Source organism: Homalodisca vitripennis, unplaced genomic scaffold, assembly GCF_021130785.1.
Source record: "Homalodisca vitripennis isolate AUS2020 unplaced genomic scaffold, UT_GWSS_2.1 ScUCBcl_2479;HRSCAF=7294, whole genome shotgun sequence".
NCBI classification, from domain to species: domain Eukaryota; kingdom Metazoa; phylum Arthropoda; class Insecta; order Hemiptera; family Cicadellidae; genus Homalodisca; species Homalodisca vitripennis.
In genome coordinates, this window is record NW_025778586.1 from 4,456 (window position 1) to 26,674 (window position 22,219).

Here is a 22,219-nt window from a genome sequence, read left to right on the forward strand (position 1 = left end):
CAAGCCAACAACTCATACAAAAAAACAGCTGTGTGATGTCATTGAGTTTTCCTCCACACATTTAGATTATGCTATGTCAGCGTATTGTGAATAATAAATGGACGAGACAATAAGTAATAGGTTTTTAACAAGTTGCAACAAATAATGCTTGCATTAGTGTATAATTTTTTCAATCTACGATTTGGATGATACATGTAACTAGGTATTAATAAAGAGTTGAATTGGGCATAAAGATATTAACAGAACGGAGGGAGTTAAGATATATTGCGATTTTTCAGCTTTTAAGACTTTGAAATATAAACACGCCAGAATATTTGGTAATGAAAAATTTTGTGGTTAGAATGCAAGATGTTCATTATGAGAACAAACAAGAATTTTGGTGGAATCCATATTTTTTGCAATTTCCAATCCATAGAACGGTGATATATTCTAAATCTTTTTCGTGTCCAATCAATTAGGGTTTATTAAATAAACTAGAACGAATCATTAAAAGAAGAGCAAAAATAGAGAGAATATTTGTGAAAAAATATAAGACGTTTATTGCTTTTTAAAATATAAGTGAATAGGGTTTAGAAAATAACAAATGTTATTTATGAAATCATGCTTAAGATAAAACAGTGTAATAAAAAATAAGGGCTATATTTGAGTAGTTAACACGTTCGCTATCCCCCCGAGCGGCGCATATATGCGCCGAGCCTGGTTATTACGAGAGGACCCGACGTCAGAAAATACGGATCTTTACAACACAGACCAAGTTAATATTGGTGTGGCCCTTCATCACAGACCGATGGTAAGATTTTTGTTTAAATAGGGTTATTATAAACTTTGTAATAACCCTAATATATAATATATATTTTGTATGTATATTGTCTGTTTTTTTTGCGGTTTTTTAGCATTGTGAAAAAAAATTATTTTTTTTTTTTATTTTTGTTATTACGGCGCATATATGAGCCGGTCGGTCCTATAATAGCATCAAAATGGTAATCCATAGACCGAGTGTCCCAAAATATGAGCCCACTATTTATTTTGTTGAAATACTTTAGATTCAAGGATAATTTTTTAAAAAAAAAACATCACCTATTCCATGAACAAGTTTATTTGTTACATATTTTATAAATAGACATATAAATCAAACTTTTACATTACAAAGATTAACAAAAATACATTACCAAACAAAAGATGGTACTATGAGAGTAAAAATTTGGGATGTTTGGGCCTACTTCTCATGCCAATATATTGAAACAATGTTGGCATGCAACAGGCCAAATGGTTATTGTCCTTTTAGAGTCCTTGCAAATATGAGCAAGGCATAAAGTGTTTGCTTCCCATGTATTGTGTGCTTCTCGGCAGACATGGCCTAACCTCAGTCGCTTTTCCAATCCAGCTTGACAGGAGCATAGAGTCGTCTGTGAAGAGCGGATGGGGGCGAGGTTTCCGTGGAATGGGTTCTACATGAATGTATTGTTTTTATAATAATGTCCCTCTGGAAATTCAGATAAGGTTGTCTTCGTTGTCAATTTGGAAAAAATAAAATGTGCTGTTCCACAGTGATACATCATAGCAGGTGGAAAAAATATTTTTATGTACCACCGAAAGAGACTTTCCTAGGAGTGGAATAATAAGAAGATCATTTGATTCACTACTGCGAATCAATCCCACTCATAACCCTTGTTGTAGCGAACATAACCATGCTGGGCTTTTGGATCACTTCTCCCCTTTTTGTTCTTGTTTCCTCCCATCTCGGGGCCATTTGAAGTTGAAATAGTCATAAACATGTTCTTTTATCTCGCCGCATTTCATGACGGAAACGTCACCCCTTCTTTGACGGCTCACGGACACTCCCCGCAATCCCGCCTTTTTCAGCTTTGTTTGCACCGACAACTTGCGGATTCCCAACTCTATTTGACTGATATGAGTACCACAACATGTTAGTCGTGGTTGGATCATTGAGGTAACTCGCCAGGTCCACGCTGGTTTGTAGAAATTGTCGAGAAAGATTATGTGGCCTTTGCCGAGGTAGTTGCTGCATTAAACTTTCTCACAACTCTCAAAAGGCGTGGCCCTTTTCTTTGTCGAATAAGTTCCCCTTTTCCCTAAGAGTAGATGATGATATTTAAAATGAAATCCCATCAGATTGTTGTCAGTTCGTTTACAGTTTTTATGACCGGTACTTGTGTTGATTTGTTTTTTATATACTGCCGAAACGACAAGTCGGCCCTTCTGAAGAGGACCATAGCCTCATCCTAGGAGAAAAGTGACTTCCCAGGGCCTGTAAACCCTAACGAAGTTTGTTTGCTAAGATAATCATTGAGGACATTCCTCAATTTTATGCATCCTATTTGTTCCTGTGTGAGTCCCTATGTTTGTGGATCATAAAAACACAAACATCTTAAATATACATTCAAAACGATTGCGGGACACTTGGTCCGGCCAAAGATAGGATTGCTCATATAAGCCGTCCCTTGGACCCAATAGTGTTTTTATAGATGGAAGGTTTACATTACCATCCAACATACACACAAACCTAAAAATTTTTTTCAATTCTTCAACAGAAACATTTCCTCCCCAAAAGTTTAGATGAGCATGTTTTTGGAAAAGTAGAGGTGTCCCTCGCATGATTCCCAGCTCTGGTGTTGTCCATTTTGACAATTTTTTCTAACAGGGCGGTGGAGTCCAAAATATTGCCAAACACTTCACCTGACTGGATCAGTGTGTTTTGTATATTCACCTTTTCTTCACCCACAAAATCATGAATTAGTGGGACTTTTGTTCGTGTCAGTCCAACAACCATTAATACTGATATGATCAATTGTGGACTTCATTGGCAACGAACTGCACATTAACATCATCGGTAAAATTAATTTTGATTCTGCACATATTCATGTGCCTCTACTTCAGTAACAACTTCATTGCGGTCCTACTTCATTCACTTACTAGAATCGATCACTATCTGTTAGAGGTTGGAATGTAACTCACTGTTACCAATCTGATGAAAATAAAGAACTTATTTCAGTGTCACCTGTCACTATCAAATTAACTCACGGTCAATCTCACTGTTGTACACACAACGCCTTCGATTTTTCTAATTTGGCATCCATGTTCATAAAAAATCAGATAGAAGCTTATACAGGTACGTAAACTTACTCACAAGAACGTTAACCGTGCATTCACTGAACATAACCTCAAACTTAGTGAACCACGTGCTCTGCTGCAGTGGCGCGGCCGGACGAGGCATTTCACAAACTAATACTGTATTGAGTACCAGTGAAATATATACCTGTTTTTTTTAAACAATGACAGGTCATTGTACTTTTGAACTTCATCCCAAGACCAACCGTCCCCATATTTGGCTCCAGACAACCCCCCAAGAGAGCTCGATACGAAAATATTTAAACCGTTAAAATAGACCAGTGAATTGTCAAGGATATTATTAGTTAACAATAGAAGCACCTGTCCCAAAAAATATGCGCCCGTCGGTTCTGTATCGAGCGGGCCCGAGCGCTCATATGTGGGACGCAGGTCCCAGGATAAAAACCGTAACGGCGCATATATGGGAATCAGCTGGTCTATATATATGTTTCTTTTTATTTAAACCATATTGGGTGTATCGGTAGCGAGATGAACGTGGTTAATTATAGATTGAAGTGTAATTTTGGATTATAATTGTTTTCTTCTCTTTATATTATGTGTTTGTTTTTTGGTAGATTGTTGATTTTTAACAAATGTAATGAAATGAAGTGGTTGGAATTATATTAACTGTAAGAAACATGATAGTAGTATTTTGGAATAAAAAAAAAATATATATATATATAAATATATATTTAACTAGATATATAATAACAATTTTATTCCTTGTACAATGTATAAATCATGTTTGTAATGGTCAAACGTTTTGTAAGACCACTACCGTCTGTTCTGTGTTGTAATTCTTTTGGTGCCTGTCCCGGTGGAAGAGTGGACCTTTGGTCTAAACAGGGGCAAAGGTAAAATAAAAAAATTTTGTGTCCAAATTGGTCTCTCTCTTCTCTCTCTCCTCTCTCTCTCTCTCGTCTCTCTCTCTCCTCTCTCCTCTCTCTCGTTACTCGCTCTCTCTTCTCCTCCGTCGTCTCTCTTTTCCCTCCCTCTCATCCCCTCTCTCCTCTCCTCTCCTCTCTCTCCTCTCTCTCTCTCTCCTCTCTCCTCTCCTCTCTCTCCGTCTCTCTCTCTCTCTCTCTCTCCTCTCCTCTCTCTCTCTTCCTCTCTCCCCTCTCTCTCTCTCCTCTCTCCTCTCACATCTCTCTCATCTTACTCCTCAGTTGTGGCCCTAGCGCTTGAAGGGGAGCAACAATCTTGTTGGTTACGCTCTGGTGAGTGAGGTTTTTGTTTGGACTGTTTTTAGTGGTGCATTGTGCAGGACTAGATAATTGAGTTTTGTCTCAAGGTAATATTTTTATATTATAGAATTGGTTTTAAATGCCAGGAATCTATTCATCCCTGGTTCAGACTATTTAAATTGTTATGAATTGTTCGGGAAGGTTTTCATTTGTTGTGTTTACCAAATATTAAGAAACCCGATTTTGACCTTTATTGTTGCGAAAAAAAAAAAAAAAAAAAAAAGTAAAAAAAAAAAAAAACCCCCCCGGTTTGTCTTTGGAATTGTGAATCTTTGTTCACAAAAGAAAAAGTTTCAGGGGCGATAATACACCATTAACTCCCACAAGTGATAAGTCGTTAGCCCAAATGTTTAGTAAACAAAAAGGCCTAGAAACGAAGTGATTCAGAAATATGACTCTGAACATGGGAGTGGATCTATACATAAGAAGAAAAATGTAAAAAATTTGAGAAGGGGTTTCCTTTTAACGCGTCAAGAGCCGTATGTATTTCAGTGCCAGGAGGTTAATTTCACTTTAAGTGTAGTAATCCAATTATCAATAAAGACGAGTATTATAAAAGTGGTAATCAATTTGGGAATTTGTTTCCAGTGTAGACAAGATATGAGCAGGGAGACGGGCATCAGATAAAGACTAGTCGGTCAGGGAGATAGGTCAGTGGCCGTTGCGAGTGTGGTGTGAACGTAACGCTGGCTGATATATTAATCGGAAATGATAGCCTTCCCGAAAGGAAGTCAAAAAACAAAACAAATAAGGAGTTTTCTGATTCAATTGAGTAAGTACTTCCTGACTGGAGTAGACGAAATAATAAAAAGATTACAGAGGGTGGCAGAACAATTAAAATCGGAATGTCTGACAAAACTGGGATGGTAATATCACAGGAAAATGTTTAATTTGCGCAAGACAGTGAGAGAATTGACTACTAATTTTAATGAACTTGAACAAACTAGTCCGAGAGAAAGTTTTAGAGATTCAACGGAGTGCCATCAGAGAAAAATGAAAATGTTCCTGGAGATTATTCGAACGGTTGCAAAAAGATAGGATTTGATTTTGATGCTAATCAAATTGAATAATTGTTATAGATTATAAACCGTCAAAACGATGAAACGAAGCCAGGTGGGATATTTTGTACAAGTTTGTCCCGGAAAACGAGATAGGAACGACAGCTTTATGTTGAAAAGAAGGGAGAAAAAGGAACCTAAATTCAAGGGACCTTGGTTTTTATGGTGTAGGAGAAGCTTCAGTCATATATGTCAACTACAGCCTGACTATGGAAAAACGTAAACTTCTGAACGATGCCCCGCAAGCTGCGCCGAGACCAAGCAGTACACCTGACATATGGGTCGACGAGGGGCGGCATCTTTCATGATAAAGAACCAGGGAGAGTCGTGGCAGTGCTGATAAACAATCATGAAGATCTCGATCAGTACTACATACTGTTGAGAAATTTGTGTTTTCAGGCGATGTGAGAGTTATCTGTTCTTTGATGTGTTTTTTTTATTCCGTTATATAATTGTATTATTGTATTTGTTTATAAAAATGTTTTGCTGTTCGTATACCTTCAATTACAAATGGAAAAATGTTGAATAATATATGTTTAACCTTTCAAGGGGTTGTGTTGGTATTGTATCTTTCTTTTGTAATATTATTTAAATGGTTTAGCAAATAATGAAATCTGGCAGATTGGAGAAAAGACATAACAATATTGAAAGGAGCCTCTAATAATTTAATGAAAATCGCTTCATGTAAATGTAGAACAATATAAAAGTCCATAGAGAGAGTTTTTATAAGAATATTTCCAGGAAAATTCCTGTGATGTTTATCTGCAGTAACGGAAAACATTTTTTGAAAGCACTGTAAATTTCTATTCACTTCCTTTTCAGTTTGAGTGACTATTCACTGATTAGGCATTGATAGAGAGGGTAAGGATAGGTGGCGGTGTAAGCGGGGGGTTTGTATTTAAAGTTAGGCCTAAAGTTTTTCGCACCAGTCCCTAGTCAAAGTCGCCTCCTTTATACTGTAAAGTAGAACCCGGAATTTTTAATAATTAGGAAAGTTTGTTCTGGCTGGAAATATGCTGTTTGTGTAGATGTTTTGTAATGTTATAGACCGCCGAAAGCGGGCCATATTGGTTGAGTTCTCTTAATGTTCTAAGTCTAACACTCTTGCCCGTGTATAGTAATGGTTGTTATTTTAGGAGACTTTAATATAGATTTAAAGTGCTAATAGAGTGTTTCATGGATAAAACAGAATTTTTATATATCATTAATAAATTTGGGTTTAAGTCTATTACCATTGGAGCCAACCTATCAACTTGCCTAATTTCTGACCACTCTCTTGGATTTAATTATATGTAAAGGATATTATTAGAGTTAGAAGTTTATGGGCAAGTCTCAGTGTCCCGGAATTTTTCATATCAATGACTTGATTTTAACTTAGAATTAGATTTAAGGTTAAAGATTAAGAAAGAATAAGGAATAATAATACTATATAGAGATTTTTAAACATGGTGATAGAATTTAAACTCAAAACCGAATGTACTTCTGTTAGCTGGAAGATGTATATAATCAGAGATAATATTGATGATAAGGTGGATATAAATGGTGTAAGTCAATTTGTTAGAGGTTGTTTAATAATAATGTTTACCTGAGAAGGCAGAATATAATACAAAGAAAAACCCATGCCCCATGGGTTGAGCGGCGAAATTAAAGAACAATAGTGGAAACAAAGAGAATAGATTGGTAATAAACGTTATATTAGAATAAGAGACCATGATTTATTTGTTAGATATAAAAGTTTACCGTAATAGAAGTAAAAAAGATTAGTCAGCGGATTCAAGAAATAGATAGTATTGGAAAGACATTATCAACTCTGGAGTTTGACTATACAAAGCATCCTGTGGAAGGTATTTAAAGATCAAGGAGTGGGAAAAGATGTCAAAAAAAACGATTCTGATCCTGTTGTGTCCTCTAAAATGACTTGAATTCTTTCCTTCTGTGGGTGGGTTAATAAAAATATTAATGAAGGAATTATTGATATGTACTATGATGAAATTTAGCTTTTGTTAATTAGATTTAAATGATCGTTTTTAAGTTTTAGTTTTAAGGAAGTAAATCTGTGACTTAATTTATACAAAGGTTAATTTTTAACAAATTTCGTCTAACCGCAGTGGGAGAATGATGGAATTCATTTAAAGTTTTTTTATTATTGATTTTGTGATGATATAGAAGTGTTGTTTTTGTGTCCACATTGGTTCAATCTTTTCCTCTGTTAAATAGTGTTTTACCCTAAGCAATTGGGAAAAAGGCCTTGGATATTAACCACTCGCCTAAAGTTGCGAAACCGAGTGAGTCAAACACCTATAGAGCCGATTAAATATTTTTTATGTGGTTTTGTTGGGTAAAGTAACTGAGTAAAATAGCCATATCACACAAATACTGTTAACTTTGTATAGTAATCAATAAATATTTTATAATAAGTATCAAAAAGGGTATAGGACTAAACTTCACTTCAAGTACAACAAGACGGCTCTAGGTTCGTATAACTGATGATGTGAGGCGTGCAATAGACACTCGCCGAATTAACTGTAATGGGTACTTCGCTAGATTTCACACGTGCTTTTGATTGTGTTCAACATAGGCTATTACTGTCTCTAGATTCTTAAATCTTATAGTTTTTAGTGAAAGTGCTATTAGTGTGGATTTAATTTCTTATTTTAACGGATAGAATGCAAAGAGTGAAAACGGGTAGTGGATTATTGTCCGGATTGGAAAGCATAATCCGTTTAGGAGTACCACAGGGAATCAGACTTTGGTCTGCTATTGTTGTTTAGCTTGTATATAAATAGTAATTTGTGAGTCCACTTTTTGTTTTTAGTAAATCCATGTTTGTAACGCGGATGAAGTCTGCAATTATATATCCATACTAATGTAAAAGATTTAAATAACTCAATTAACTATATAAAAATGCAGATTTAGATACACTTTTTAAATGGTGCCAACAATCAATGGATTAGAGTTTTAAAACATCAGTAAAATGCAAACCAATTATCTTAGTAAGTACGAATGTTTGTTAAAATACAGTAGAATTTTATATTTAGTGGAACCTGTTAATTATAGATGGTAATGTGTTTAAGAGATATCAAAAGTATGGTTCAGAATTTAGGTTTAAGAATTGATAACACTTTATCTTGGACAGAGCAAGTTTAACTACAATAACATAAGCGAGTATTTCAGTGTTTTGCATCAATTTTTTAGAGGATTTGTGCTTTAGGTCGTCCTTCAGATGAATATTAAGAAATTATTGATATCAACTCTTGTTCAAACCGTTGTTTGAAATGGACTATCTAGTGCGTAGCCTTCCTGGTGAATTTGAATAGTGAGTTGATAGCAAAGTTACAAAGGAGCACAGAATGCGTGTATTTAAGATTTTAATTTTTCAATTTACGGTTGGACTGATCATGTTACTCAGTATTTTAGAGATTTAGGTTGGTTAAAGGTTAAAGAACGAATTGAGGTATAATATTCTGCTGCTTTGGCTTTTAAGGCCTTGACATATAAAAACCTCAATATTTGTATGAAAAGTATACGTTTATGAACAATGTATCACCTTAGAGAAGATCACGTTTTTGGTAGTGAAACCTTGCAGTTTCCAATTCACAGAACCGTGACATTATAGTAAATCTTTATCATGGTGGCAGTCAGCCAGATTATTGAAATGCTGTTCGATATTGAAAACTAAAATGAGGGCAGAAAACCCTAAGGCTTTTTTTGATAGGAGTTTAAAAGTCAACTATTAGAAAGGTTATTTGTAACCTTTTAGAAGAGAAACAAATGTGTATGTACAAGCATATTTAACATGTCAACATTACAGTAGTTTGCTAATGCAAAATGATAGAATATAAAAATTGAGAGGAAGTTTAATTCAGAACTTATAACCGTAAATTTCATGATCGCTGTGAATCAGAATAATGATATGGAAAAATATGTATATGATATATATATTTATGTATATGTGTATATATATACATTGTGTGTTTAGTAATAAAATGTGAGAATAAAATATAATGATATATGTAAGTATCGTTTTGTGTGTAAAACGGATGTTTTATCTTTTTCGAAATATAAATGAAGTGTTAATAGTAAGGTAAGTAATGTATGATAAGACACAATAAAGATGTATATTAATGTAGAAAGGGCCAATAATCTCATGTATATTGTTGTAAATGTGTATTTTATGCCTGTTCATGGTGGTGGGATTGGAACCAATTGGTCTAAACCATGGCAGTGGAAATAAACAAATTATCAAAAATTATCAAATTGATCTCTCTCTCTCTCTCTCTCTCTCTCTCTCTCTCTCTCTCCACTCGGTCTCTCTCTCTCTCTCCCCTCTCTCTCTCCTCACCGGTCGTCTCTCTCCTTCGCCTCTCGTCTCTCTCTCATCTCTCCTCATCTCTCTCCTCATCCTCTCCCTCTCATCTCTTCTCTCTCCTCTCACTCTCTCATCCTCTCATCTCTACTCTCTCTCTCACTCTCCACTCTCTCTCTCCCTCTGCCTCTCCTCTCACCTCTCACTCTCTCACTCCTCTCTCGTCCTCCTCAGTCCTCTCTCTCTCCTCTTCTCTCTCTCGACTCTCTCCTCCCTCCATCCTTTCTCTCTTTCTCTGCTCTCTTCTCTCTCTGTCCATCACTCTCCTCTCTCTATCCGTCTTCTCTCATCTGGTCTCTCTCTCCTCTTCTCGCTACTCTTCTCTCCTCACCTCTCGTCCCACCTCACTTCTCCCGTCACTCTCTCTCCATCTCTCTCACTCTCTCTCATCATTCTCACCTACTCGTCTCTCTCTCCTCTCTCCTCATCTCTCCTCCATCTCTCTCTCTCTCCTCTCTCTCGTACTCTCTCCCGTCTACCTCTCTCATCTCCTCTCTCGTCTCTCTCTCCTCCTCTCTCTCTCTCACTCTCTCCTCCTCTCTCCTCTCTCTCTCTGCTCATCTCGCTCTCTCTCGTCTCTCCTCTCTCTCTAGATGCTCTCTCCTCATCTCTCTTCTCTCTCTCTCTCATCTCCTTCTCTCTCTCTCTCTCTCATCTCACTCGCACACTCTCCTCTCTCTCTCACTCTCTCTCTCTATCTCGCACTCTCTCTCTCTCTCTCCTCTCTCTCTCTCATCTTCTCGCTCTCTCCCTCTCTCCTCCTCTCTCTCCATCTCCTCTCTCTCTCTCTCTCTCTCTCTCTCTCTCTCTCTCTCTTCTCTTCTCTCATCTCTCTCTCTCTCTCGCTCTCTCTCCTCTCTCTCTCTCTCTCCTCATCTCTCTCTCCCTCTCTCTCTTCTCTCTTCTCCCTCTCTCTCTCTCTCTCTCCTCTCTCTCACTCGTCTCCTCTCTCTCTCCTCCTCACTCTCTCATCTCATCTCTCTCTCTCGTCCTCCACTCTCTCTCCGATCTCCTCTTCTCTCCTCTCTCTCTCTTCCTCTACTCTCTCATCTCTCCTCTCGTCTCTCTCTCTCACTCTCTCACTCTCCTCATCTCTCTCTCTCTCACTCCTCCTCTCTCTCTCTCTCTCTCTCTCTCTCTCTCTCTCTCGTCTCTCTCTCTCTCTCTCTCTCATCTCTCTCTCTCTCACTCTCTCTCGTCTCTCTCTCCTGCTCTCATCTCTCCCATCTCTCATCTCATCTCTCTCTCTCTCTCACTCTCTCTCTCTCTCCTTCTCTCTCTCTCTACTCTCCTCTCTCTTCTCTCTCTCCTCTCTTCTCAGTTTGTGTGGCCGAGCCGCGAGAGGAGGAAGGATAGCATCGCTGTTGGTGTGCGACACAGTGTGCAGAGTGTGAATTTTGAGGTTAGGTACTTGCCATAGTTATCTTGTGTTCGCGTACTACCGGTGTAAGACTGTCTATGTACTATTCTGTTTCTTTATTACTGAATTTATTCAACAATGAAGTGTTCTATATGTACTGTTGGAGTCACAGCCAATTGTAAGTATCTAAAGTGTGTCTTATGCAAAAAAGTCTATCATCTTGACTGTATTGGTACATTGACTGACGGATGACTTTCAATATATTGTGTCTAGTAATGTTAATTGGAAGTGTTCTGAGTGTGATACGAAGAAGGCAGTTCGGGATGATAATACCCCAGTACTCCCGGTGAGTGAAAAAGCTGTATTTTTTCAAACTCAAAAACACAGTGATTCAGATGTCGGCTCAGATTCCAGTAATATTTCAAAAACTGGGTTTAGAAGAAAGATCGTTTGTAAAAAAATGTGCTAAGGGGTTTTCTCATAATTCATGCAGGCCAGTATGTTCTGATTGCGGTGAAAATTACCATTTTAAATGTACTTCAATTTCTAAGCAAGACTAAGAAAAGAATCAGCCATGGTTATGTCCTGTTTGTGCGGGAGAAAGCGGACTCAACTTATCAGTAGCGACGCAGGAGGGAGGCGGCCGCTGATAGATAAGATAAAAGTCTACTGATATAACTCGATTTAATTAATGAAATGAGAGATTTTTCGCCGAGAAATGAAAGAAATAAACATTGACTTCAAAAATAACATGGAAAAATACTCTGAATGGATAATTGACAACGGTAACAAAAATTGAGGAAGTAGGGAAACAGGTGAGAGGAAATCAAGGAGGACATATCTCACCTGTAATCAAGAAAACATTAAATTTGAGGAAAACTGTACAGGAACTCACCAACAAAACCAATTTCCTGGAGCAGGCGTCAAAGAAAATGTGATCGAGATCAATGGGATTTCCCAGCAAGGATAAAGAGGATCTTCTGGATCTGATATCCAGAGTGGCTGCTGCAATCGGATTTGAATTTCAAGTAAATATGATAGATAACTGTTACCGCTACAGGACGGCAGCGGGTGCAGATGGGAGGCCGCGGGAGGCATCGTGGTCCGTTTCGTCCGTAAGCTGGACCTTGAACAATTTATACAGAAGAGGAAAGATAAGAGAAATCTCAATACCAGGGACATCGGGTTCATGGAGGGACAGTCAAAATCCGATTTATGTCAACAACAGTCTCACCCAGGCGAACAGGAAGCTACTCAACAAAGCGCGAGAGGTCAAGCGGGAGAAACAGTACACGTATCTTTGGGTCAGAAATGGAAGGGTCTTCATGCGCAAGAAATCCTGGAGATCGCTTTGTGGTGATTGACTCAATGGAAGTGTTAAGTAAGTTGTGAAAATTATTACGCTACAATGTATTGATTTTGTTACATGATAAAAATGTGTATTTGCTATAGTTTTGTTTACAGTATTATCTGATCTATTTGAGGATCTTTCAGTTGGTATTAACAGTTTCAAATGTGTTTGTTTTAATGTGTTTATTTTTCTTGGGGTTTTTTATTTAGCATTTTACAAAGGGATCTATATTTTAATGTATTCTCAATTACAAATAAATTTTAATGAGCGTTAGTGTAAATAATCAGGGACCATTTGTTTCATTAAAAGATAAATTTATAAAGTCTAAAAATTGCTTAAAGATAGGTCATACCAATGTAGAGAATTTGATGGTCAGAAGAGAAACTGTCTTTAGTCTGTTTAAACGAAAATGTTTTTGATGTTATTGTGTTATCTGAAACATTTTTAAAGCCTATAATACCTTCTACTCCATATCTTTGTGGATAACTATGAATTGAATACGCCATGATAGGGAGGGAGGAAGGGAGGGGGTTTAGCCGTCTATTTGAGGAAGTGTTTCAGTTATAGGGTGATAGCATCTTCACAGGCAATGTATTGTATGAAACCTGAATTCTTAATCATAGAACTATCGCATTGTAATTGGAAGTTATTGTTGTGTGCAGTATATCGACCTCCTAAACTAGGGTATATTTTCAGAATTTTTCGATGTTTTAGCCAATTTACTTCCAGTGTATAAAATATGTCTTAGTAATAGGAGACTTTAACATAAATTTAAGTACTGATCATGTGTTTTTTCGAAAAAACTATTTATTGGATACTGTTAAAAATTTGAATATGTCTATATTACCATTAAAACCCAACATACCACAGACCAGAATCTGAAACTTGGCTAGATATCATAGTTTACAAACGATTTGAGTAGAGTGAAACGATTATGGGCAGATTTCTATATCTGGGCTTTCTTATCATGATTTCATTTATACAGAGATAAAATTAAAAACTAAATTGTATGTAAATAAAAATATAAGTGTAGTCAGAGATTTTAAAATGTCCAGGTTGATGAACTTAAACAGGAGTGTGTTGGGTTATTATGGGATAATTTGTATACCTGTAATACTATTGATGATAAGGTAAAAGTTCTGTCAGAGACATTGTCAAGTCTGTATAACAAATATATTCATCTAAGAAATGTAAGTAATAAAAGAAATGTATGTCCGTGGGTCAATGAAGATATCAAAAATTAATTGTAAATAGAGATAAGTTGTATAAATGTTACGTTAGATCCAAAGATAGAGAAATATGGGAAGAATATAGGTTAATGAGAAATAGAGTTAAGAGAATTATTAGGGACGAGAGGAATAAATATTTTAAAAATTATTTTAAGTGAGGACAGATCAAGTCGAGATATGTGGAAACTCATTAGAGATCAGGAGCTGGTAAACAATCGAAACAGCTAGGTGATCCGGTTGTCAGTTGGATTGTCTCAATGATTATTTCTGTGGCATAAATAATGAAATACGACAGGGATTTGATTGAATATTATAAAAATAAGAGATGTTTGGAAGCAAATAATTTTAACTTCACGCAAATAACTGTTGAAGCTGTTTTACAAAGCAATTATGGATATATCATCTACGCTGTGGGTAACGACGATATACATATAAAGTTTATTAGATTGATTTTTTCATGAAAACGAGATGTGTTGTTACACGTTTTTAATTTTTCTTGGTTCTATAGTAAGCTAATCCAAGTCAATGGAAAAATGCATTAATTCTTCCGTTACCGTTATAGACCTATTAATATATTGTGTGTTTTGGGTAAAATAATGGATAATTGGTGTATCAACAATTATCTATATATGTTAATGAGTGTATATTTTATGTAAATACCAATCTGGATATAGACCAATGTAATAGTACTCAGACGGCTCTGATTAGGATTACGGAACGATATAAGGTTGTCAATGGATAAAAGGGAAATAGTAGTCCTTAACACTTCTAGATTTTCAGTCGTGCTTACGACTGTGTAAATCATGAGTTGTTATTAGCAGTTTTGGAGTCTTATAATATTAGTGACAATGTAGTTCAATGGTTCAGATCATATCTATTGAATAGAAATCAACGAGTAAAAACTAGTGGTGGAATGTTATCCAATTGAAGATTAATCCTGTAGGAGTTCCCCAGGGATCAACATTGTCTGCCTTACTTTTCTCACTTTATATAAATAGAATATATGAAATTATTATGTTTAGCAAATTTATGTGTTTATGCTGATGATATGCAGCTGTACATAAGTTGTAATATAAATAAGGTAAATGAAGCTGTTGATTGCAATGAACGCCGATTTTATGTAATATTTCTAGCTGGTGTAAAAGTCATGGTTAAATTTGAATGCTTTAAAATGTAAGTCTGTGATATTGGGAACCTCCCGAACCTTAGCAAATATAGATTATGAAAATGTTATTACCGATCGTGATTGAAGGAACAGTACTGGAAATATGAAAATAGTTTTGTAAATTTAGGTCTTAATATGTCAAACACTTTATCTTGGACCGAGCAGGTGGATAGTATAGTTAAGAAAGGTTTATCAATGTTTATACCAGTTTAAATGAACTTAGTTTTTAATCCATCAGTACATGTAAAGAAAGTAATGATTCAGACATTGGTGGTTCCCATTTTTTGATTACGCTCAAGCAGCATATTGTGATTTAAATAACTCACTAATGAATAAATTACAGGTAGCACAGAATGCGTGTATAAGATATATTTATAACCTAAAACTTGATGATCATGTAACTATTTATTATTGGAATTTAAGATGGTTAAAAATTAGAGAAAGATTAGAATATTCTGTGTTAACCAATGTTGTTTAAGATATTGAAATATGAAAAAAAAACCGGATTATCTGTTTGAGCGTTACGTTAGTAGTATGTATAATGTTCATCAAAGAAACACTCGTTTTGGAAGCACACAACTTTGCACTTTCCTATTCACAGAACGGTGATTTATTACAAATTCTTTTCATGTAAGATCTATTAGACTAATGAGTGTTTTTAGACAATAATATAAAAAAATGTTCCCTCAGAACAAACTTTTAAAAAATTATTGAATAGGACAAGTTAGTTAAAAATTATATGAGTAATGTGTTAATGTACGTCATCCGTAAGCAGGGAAAAATGAATTCTTATCCTGTGATGTATGATTTCATTGTAATACACGTTTTATTTGAGAATCGATTTGTTAGCTTTGTTAGCTGTCTAAAAGTTGTTGAAAAATTTAAGCCATTGTAGGATAAACGGATATTAAAATCATATAGATTTATATTAATTGTCTAGAGTAACTCCACTTATGTTTGTTGCTGTTAATTTGATTAAGTAATAGTGTTATTATATTTAAAACAGTAAAAATGTGTTTTTATGTGTGTGCAATATAAAAAGTAGGAAACATTTGCGCATTTAAGTTGAAGTAAATAAATTAAATAGATTAATATAAATTGTGTGTAAACTTTTTCCGTAGAAAATAATTGTAGCTAGTGGTTTCAAAATCGACCAAAATTAGAAAGTAAAATAATTTTAGTCAAATAATATATTATAATTAAAAAATTCAATTTAAAGTTTAGATAAAGTAAAGTAAGATTATTATGATTTAAATAATAGTCTATGTTTCATGTGTAGTTAGTATAAAATTGTGTGCAACAACTCTGTAAAAAGACAATGTAATTGTGTAGCAAATTTGAGCCTGTCCCGGTGTAAAGAGTGGACCTCTGGTCCAAACCGGGGCAGGGCAAGGGTAAATAAAGAAAAGTATCAAAGTCTCTCTCTCTCTCTCTCTCTCTCTCTCTCTCTCTTCTCTCTCTCTCTCTCTCTCTCTCTCTCTCTCTCTCTCTCTCTCATTCTCTCTCTGTCTCTCTCACTCTCTCTCCCTCTCCTCTCTCATCTCTCTCTCTCTCTCTTCTCTCTCTCTCTCTCTCTCTCTCTCTCTCTCTCTCTCAGTTTGTGGGCCGAGCCGCCGAGGAGGAAGCATCGCTGTGCGACAGTGTGTGAATAATTTTGAGTGTTAATGGTAACTTGCCATAGTTATCTGTCCACTTGGCCTGCTGAATTTTTTCGATATAGTGTCAAACTTGTTTACCTTTGTATGATAATTTAGTTATTATTGGAGACTTAAATATAGATTTAAGTAGTAATAAGAGTGTTCTATGATAAAACTCAGTTACTGGAGTTGGTTAATCTGTTAAATTTGCCAAATATTGCCTCTCAACCCGACTTATCATCTGCCTACGTCCGATACTCTGTTGGATCTGATTATTTGTAAAGACACTTTTAGAGTAAAAAACCATGGACAGTTAGCAGTGTCAGGGATTTCTTACCATGATTTGATATTTGTTGAACTTAATTTAAAGTTAAGACTTGGATTGAAAAAGGAATTTTATTACTATTAGGGATTTTAAATAATATTGATACAAATCATTTGAAAAACGAAATGTGCCATGTTGAATTGGAACGAGGTATTATTTATGTGAGAATATAGATGACAAGTTGATATTCTGTGTAATAGGTTGGTTTATTTGTACGATAAATATATTCCTGAGAGAAGTATTTACACAAACAAAAATCCATGTCCTTGGATTGATGGTCAAGCTCAGATTACTGATGAAAGAAAGAGACACTATGTATAAAAGGTATGTTAGAACAAAAGATCCTGTTGTATTTAATAACTATAAGTTTGTTACGCAATAGAATTAAACGATTAATTAGGGATGCTAGAAATAGTTACTTTGAGAACTGTTTTCAATCTGATCTAAATAATAAGTCTATGTGGAAAATTGTAAAAAATCAAGGCGTAGGAAAAGAACCTAAAAAAGTTTCTGATCCAGTTGTTTCGGTTTGATGATTTGAATTCGTTTCTTCTGTGGCATAAGTAATAATGTAAATTTAGACTTACATTGCTTATTTATAATAGTCTGGGACCAAATGATCAAAATAATTGTTTTTAGTTTTAATGAAATTTAATTGTGAAGCTATACATCTTGCTATACTGAATATTTCATCGAATGCGGTAGGCAGCGATGGAATTCATGTTAAGTTTCTAGTTATAATTTTTGAGGGAAATTAAGATTATCCTGAGGACATGTTATTAATTTTTGTTTAATGAACAACGTTTATCCCCAGCAATGGAAAAAGAGCTCTTATTTTACCGTTTGCCTAAAGTACAGAATTCCTACTGATTGTAACAACTACAGAGCAATAAATATTCTATGTGTATTCGGTAAAGTATTTGATAAGTTAATCTATGAAACAGGTGTATACATTTATTTGCAATACTAATGTACTGTATAAGTATCAGTCTGGGTATAGAACCAACTTTAGTACTCAAAACTGCCCTGGTCCGTATTACTGATGATGTGCGCTTTGCTATGGACAAACGTCAATTAACTGTGATGGTTCTACTTGATTTCACACGTGCATTCGACTGCGTCCCATCATCATGAATTTGTTGTTATCAATCCTTAAATCATATTGTTTTAGTGATAATGCTACCAAATTGTTTCAGTCATATTTGTCAAATAGGGTTCTCAAAGGGTAAAAACTGTGAGTGGTTTACTGTCTAAATTGGAGGCATAATCCTGTGGGTGTTCCGCAAGGTTCAACTCTCTCTGCAATGCTATTTTCTTTGTTATTATAAATAAAATATGCGAATCGTTAGTTTTTAGTAATTCAATGTTATATGCTGACGATCTACAATTGTATGTACACACTAATGTTAAGGATATAAACAATGCAGTGGCAAGTTTGAATGCTGATTTAAGCACATTATTTCAATGGTGTAATGATCATGGTTTTGAGCTTAAATATTGCCAAATGTAAATCAATAATTTTAGGGACTAGTAGACTGTTAAACACTATAGATCTAAAACAGTGTCAATCGTGTATCTATCAATGGTATAGATTTCTAAAGTATGAGAATATGGTGTTATATCTTGGGATTAGAATAAATGAATACTTTATCCTGGTCAGAACAGGTTTTAACTATGTATATAAAAGGGTTTTTTTTCAATGCATATATCAGTTTAAACGTCCTATGTTTCAGACCATCTGTTGAGATTAAGATCATGTTGATTTCTAGTTTGGTACTTCCATTGTTTGACTATGCTTTGGTGACTTATTGTGGACATGAATAAACATGATGATTGATCGTTTGCAAAAAGGCTTTAAACGCCTGTATTAGAATTTATTTTTAACTTACGTTTGGATGACCAATGTGACTAATTACTACAAACAGTTAGGATGGTTAAAAAATAAGAGAACGTTTAGAATATAATATAATATCATTAGCATATAAAAACTTTAAATAATAGAGAGCCTCAATATTTATATGAAAAATACAGATTTCATGGAAAATGTACATTTGAGACAAACACGTTTTTGGTTAGTACAATTTTTACAGTTTCCAATACACAGAACTGTGTTGTGTATGGCAAGGCATTTCACACTCAGTCAATAAGATTGTTAAATAACCTAGATAATAGTATTAAAGATAGTACCAAGTATCAAATAATTTCTTGAAAAGGCTCAAATGTAATCTCGTGAAAAGATATGAACAATGAAAGTAGGAAATCTCAATGTAATTGTTAAAACTTAAACACCTTAATTATGATAAAACAATGTGATAACTTTAACCTTTACATTGTTGTATAAACTAATCAGTACCATAGAGTGTAATATATTTATCAAAGTATTTAATAGAATTGTCTTTTAGATTTATGGAAATTATTTGTAAGAAAGTAGTGAAATAGTTAGTGTTTTAAACTTAAATAGGCTTAAATATTAATAAATGTTTTACTTTAACCTTTACATTGTTGTGTATAATCTATCTGTATGATAGAGTGTAATATTTATCAAAGTATTTCATAGTTATAATAGTGAAAGTAATACAATTAACATATTAATAATTTTATTATTGTTGTTGAATATGTAACAGTCACAACTCGCTTTATATATGGTAATATATGTATTGTTGGCCTGTCACAGTGGGAGATTGGACCGCAGGTCTAAACTGTGGCAGGATAAATAAAGAAATTGCCTAATTGTCTCTCTCTCTCTCTCTCTCTCTCTCTCTCTCTCTATAAGAAACATGAATACACTGGATGACGATGTAAAAAATGCTACAAGTAAAAGATTGTTTAAAGAAAAAATTGAGAGGAATCCTTTTTACAGAGATATACCTAATTATTTATAAACAATTTAATTAATTTGAGACAAAAAGTGTGTTTTTTTTGTGATTATACTGTGTAATGTAATTATAAATTTTTGTATTTTAATAGATTTACATTATTCATATGCAGAAAAATATTTTATTTCTACATTTTGTAAAAATTTATTGTTATTATTATTATGTTGATTCTTGAATACAACTTATATAATGTCAATACTTTGATAATTGTGGTAATTTATTTATTTGTTTTGTTTTGTTTCTTTTTTCATGTACAGAAACAGATTTTATTACTATTAATTGTTATTATGTAAAATTTTGTATACAATTTGAGTACAGTTAAAATATTATTGTAAATTGATTGTATTCGTCACAACTCTGTTTTATTTTGTAATGTATTATTTTGGAGCCTGTCCTGGCGGAAGAGAGTGGACCTATGGGTCTAAGCCAGGGCAGGTAAAATAAACGAATTATCAATTGTCTCTCTCTCTCTCTCTCTCTCTCTCTCTCTCCTCTCTCTCTCTCTCTCTCTCTCTCTCTCTCTCTCTCTCTCTCTCTCTCTCTCCTCTCTCTCTCTCTCTCTCTCTCTCTCACAGGTGAGCAAGAGCATCACAAAAGGCTGCCCCCAAGGATCAGTGGTGGGCCCTCTGTTCTGGGAATATCCTGTTCGATGGGTTCCTAACGGCTGCCATTTGAGGAGGGTATTTCGGCGAGAGCTTATGCGGATGACGGACTGCTGCTGGTGAAGTCCAACACGAGCCCAGATCTCATGGGGAAGGCGACAAGAGCCCTAGAGCTTATTACAGGATGGGGAGAAGAAAGGAAGATGACGTTCTCGAAGGAGAAGACTGTGATGGTATTACTCAAAGGAAAGTTAGTTGAAAGGTTTATCCGTGTGAACATGGGAGAAGTGACAATCCGGTGCTCGAACGAGACAAAATATCTAGGAGTAGTAGTGGGAAGCAGGATGAAGTTTGCAGGGCATTATGACCAGGTGATCGACAAGTCTATGAAAGCCTTTGGAAAATTGAAAGGACTGGCAAAAAAAAAATCATGGAATGAAGTGTGAAAACTTAAGGAGACTGTACATCGGAGCGCTGGAGCCCATGGTCCTGTACGGCTGTGAAATGTGGGGGCAAAGAATGAAGAGGACGAGGAGAGAGGTCGAAGCTGATGAGCCTGCAGAGGAAGAATGCTATTAGGAGTGATCAAGGGTTACAGCACAATATCCCACGAAGCTGTGAGAGTGATTGCCGGAGTGATCCCGCTAGACCTGATGGTAGAAGAAAGAATCAAGCGAAGAAGGGACAAGGAGGAAGGGTTAGACAGCGGGGAGAGCAGGGGGATTAGAAGAGAAGAAACACTTGACGAATGGCAGAGGTTGTGGGAAAGAAGCACTAAAGGAAGAGAGACATTTGCGTTCGTCCCGGATGTGAGGATCAGGAAGAAGGGGCACTGGGAGACGGACCACTACACCACACAGTTCGTGAGTGGGACATGGCAACTTTAAGGCCAAACTGAAGAGCTTTAACCTCGTGGAAGATGACCGCTGCACCCACTGCGGAGAAGCTGGAGACATCTCAGCATGTGCTTGATGGAGTGCTGGTTCTACGAAGAAGAACGGAGAGATTTTGAAGGAACTCCTCCGACGGAAGATGTGGGCTTGGGAAAAGATAAACTTTCTTAGAAGTAAAGTATCAGCACTGGAGTTTTCACGTATGTGTAGACGGATAGGGAGTAAGAAGCATGACCTAGAAAATGCCGGAAGACAGCAAGCAGCTTGAAGAGGAGCATAAGAAACATAGGCAGATAAAAACAAAACGAAAGAAGAATTCAAAATTCCGATGATCCTAGTACATAAGTGCTAGGTGAGGGGAGAGGTGTGTTGGATAGGCACAACAAGAGTGCCCGGAAGAGGATCAAGAGTAATCAAGAGGAAGGCTCAAGAGGAACTCAGGAAAGCGGCCTGGTGAATAAGTCTCCGACTTAAACCAGGGGTGGAGGAGGGACCGCTGGGCTTCGGCCAACCACCTCTCTCTCTCTCAAGTAGTGGCTTGGCAGCAGCCGAGCGGAACGCAGCTCTAATTGTGCGCGCTCCGATTTTCAGGTTATACATTTGTAGTTAGACCGGTTGTGGGTGATAATACGTAAGTACTTTTTTTTTGCAATTAACAGGAAGTGAATGAATAATTAGGGACAGTGAACATTATTATTCATCATGCAGTGTAATAGTTGTTTAAAAGGTATAGGTGATGAGGAAAAAATACTTGAAATGTGTTCAATGTGAGTATTGCTTTCATGTTTCTTGTTTAAATGAAGTTACTGATGAGGACTACATTTTTATTATTACATCTTAAAAATTTATGGAAATGTTCAAAATGGTTTTAAAACTAAATCAGTTCGTAATGATGAAAACACCAATCAACTCCAATTATGGAAAAAAATAAACCTATCTATTCCACTGGTAATTCTGATTCGGAAGCCACAAATTCGGAAGGTG

At 35.7% G+C, this 22,219-nt stretch overlaps 1 protein-coding gene across 1 annotated transcript; it reads right to left on the bottom strand.

Annotated features, from left to right (window-relative positions):
* Window positions 1-10,770: 10,770 nt before the first annotated feature.
* Window positions 10,771-20,289, bottom strand: LOC124372065 (putative uncharacterized protein DDB_G0271982; the record flags this gene model as incomplete). The annotated part of the gene is given in 3 exon segments (XM_046830426.1): window positions 10,771-10,863; window positions 16,352-16,494; window positions 20,187-20,289. Coding segments are annotated over 3 exon segments (339 nt in total), but the record flags the coding sequence as incomplete, so codon positions are not given.
* Between the last annotated feature and the right edge of the window lie 1,930 nt (window positions 20,290-22,219).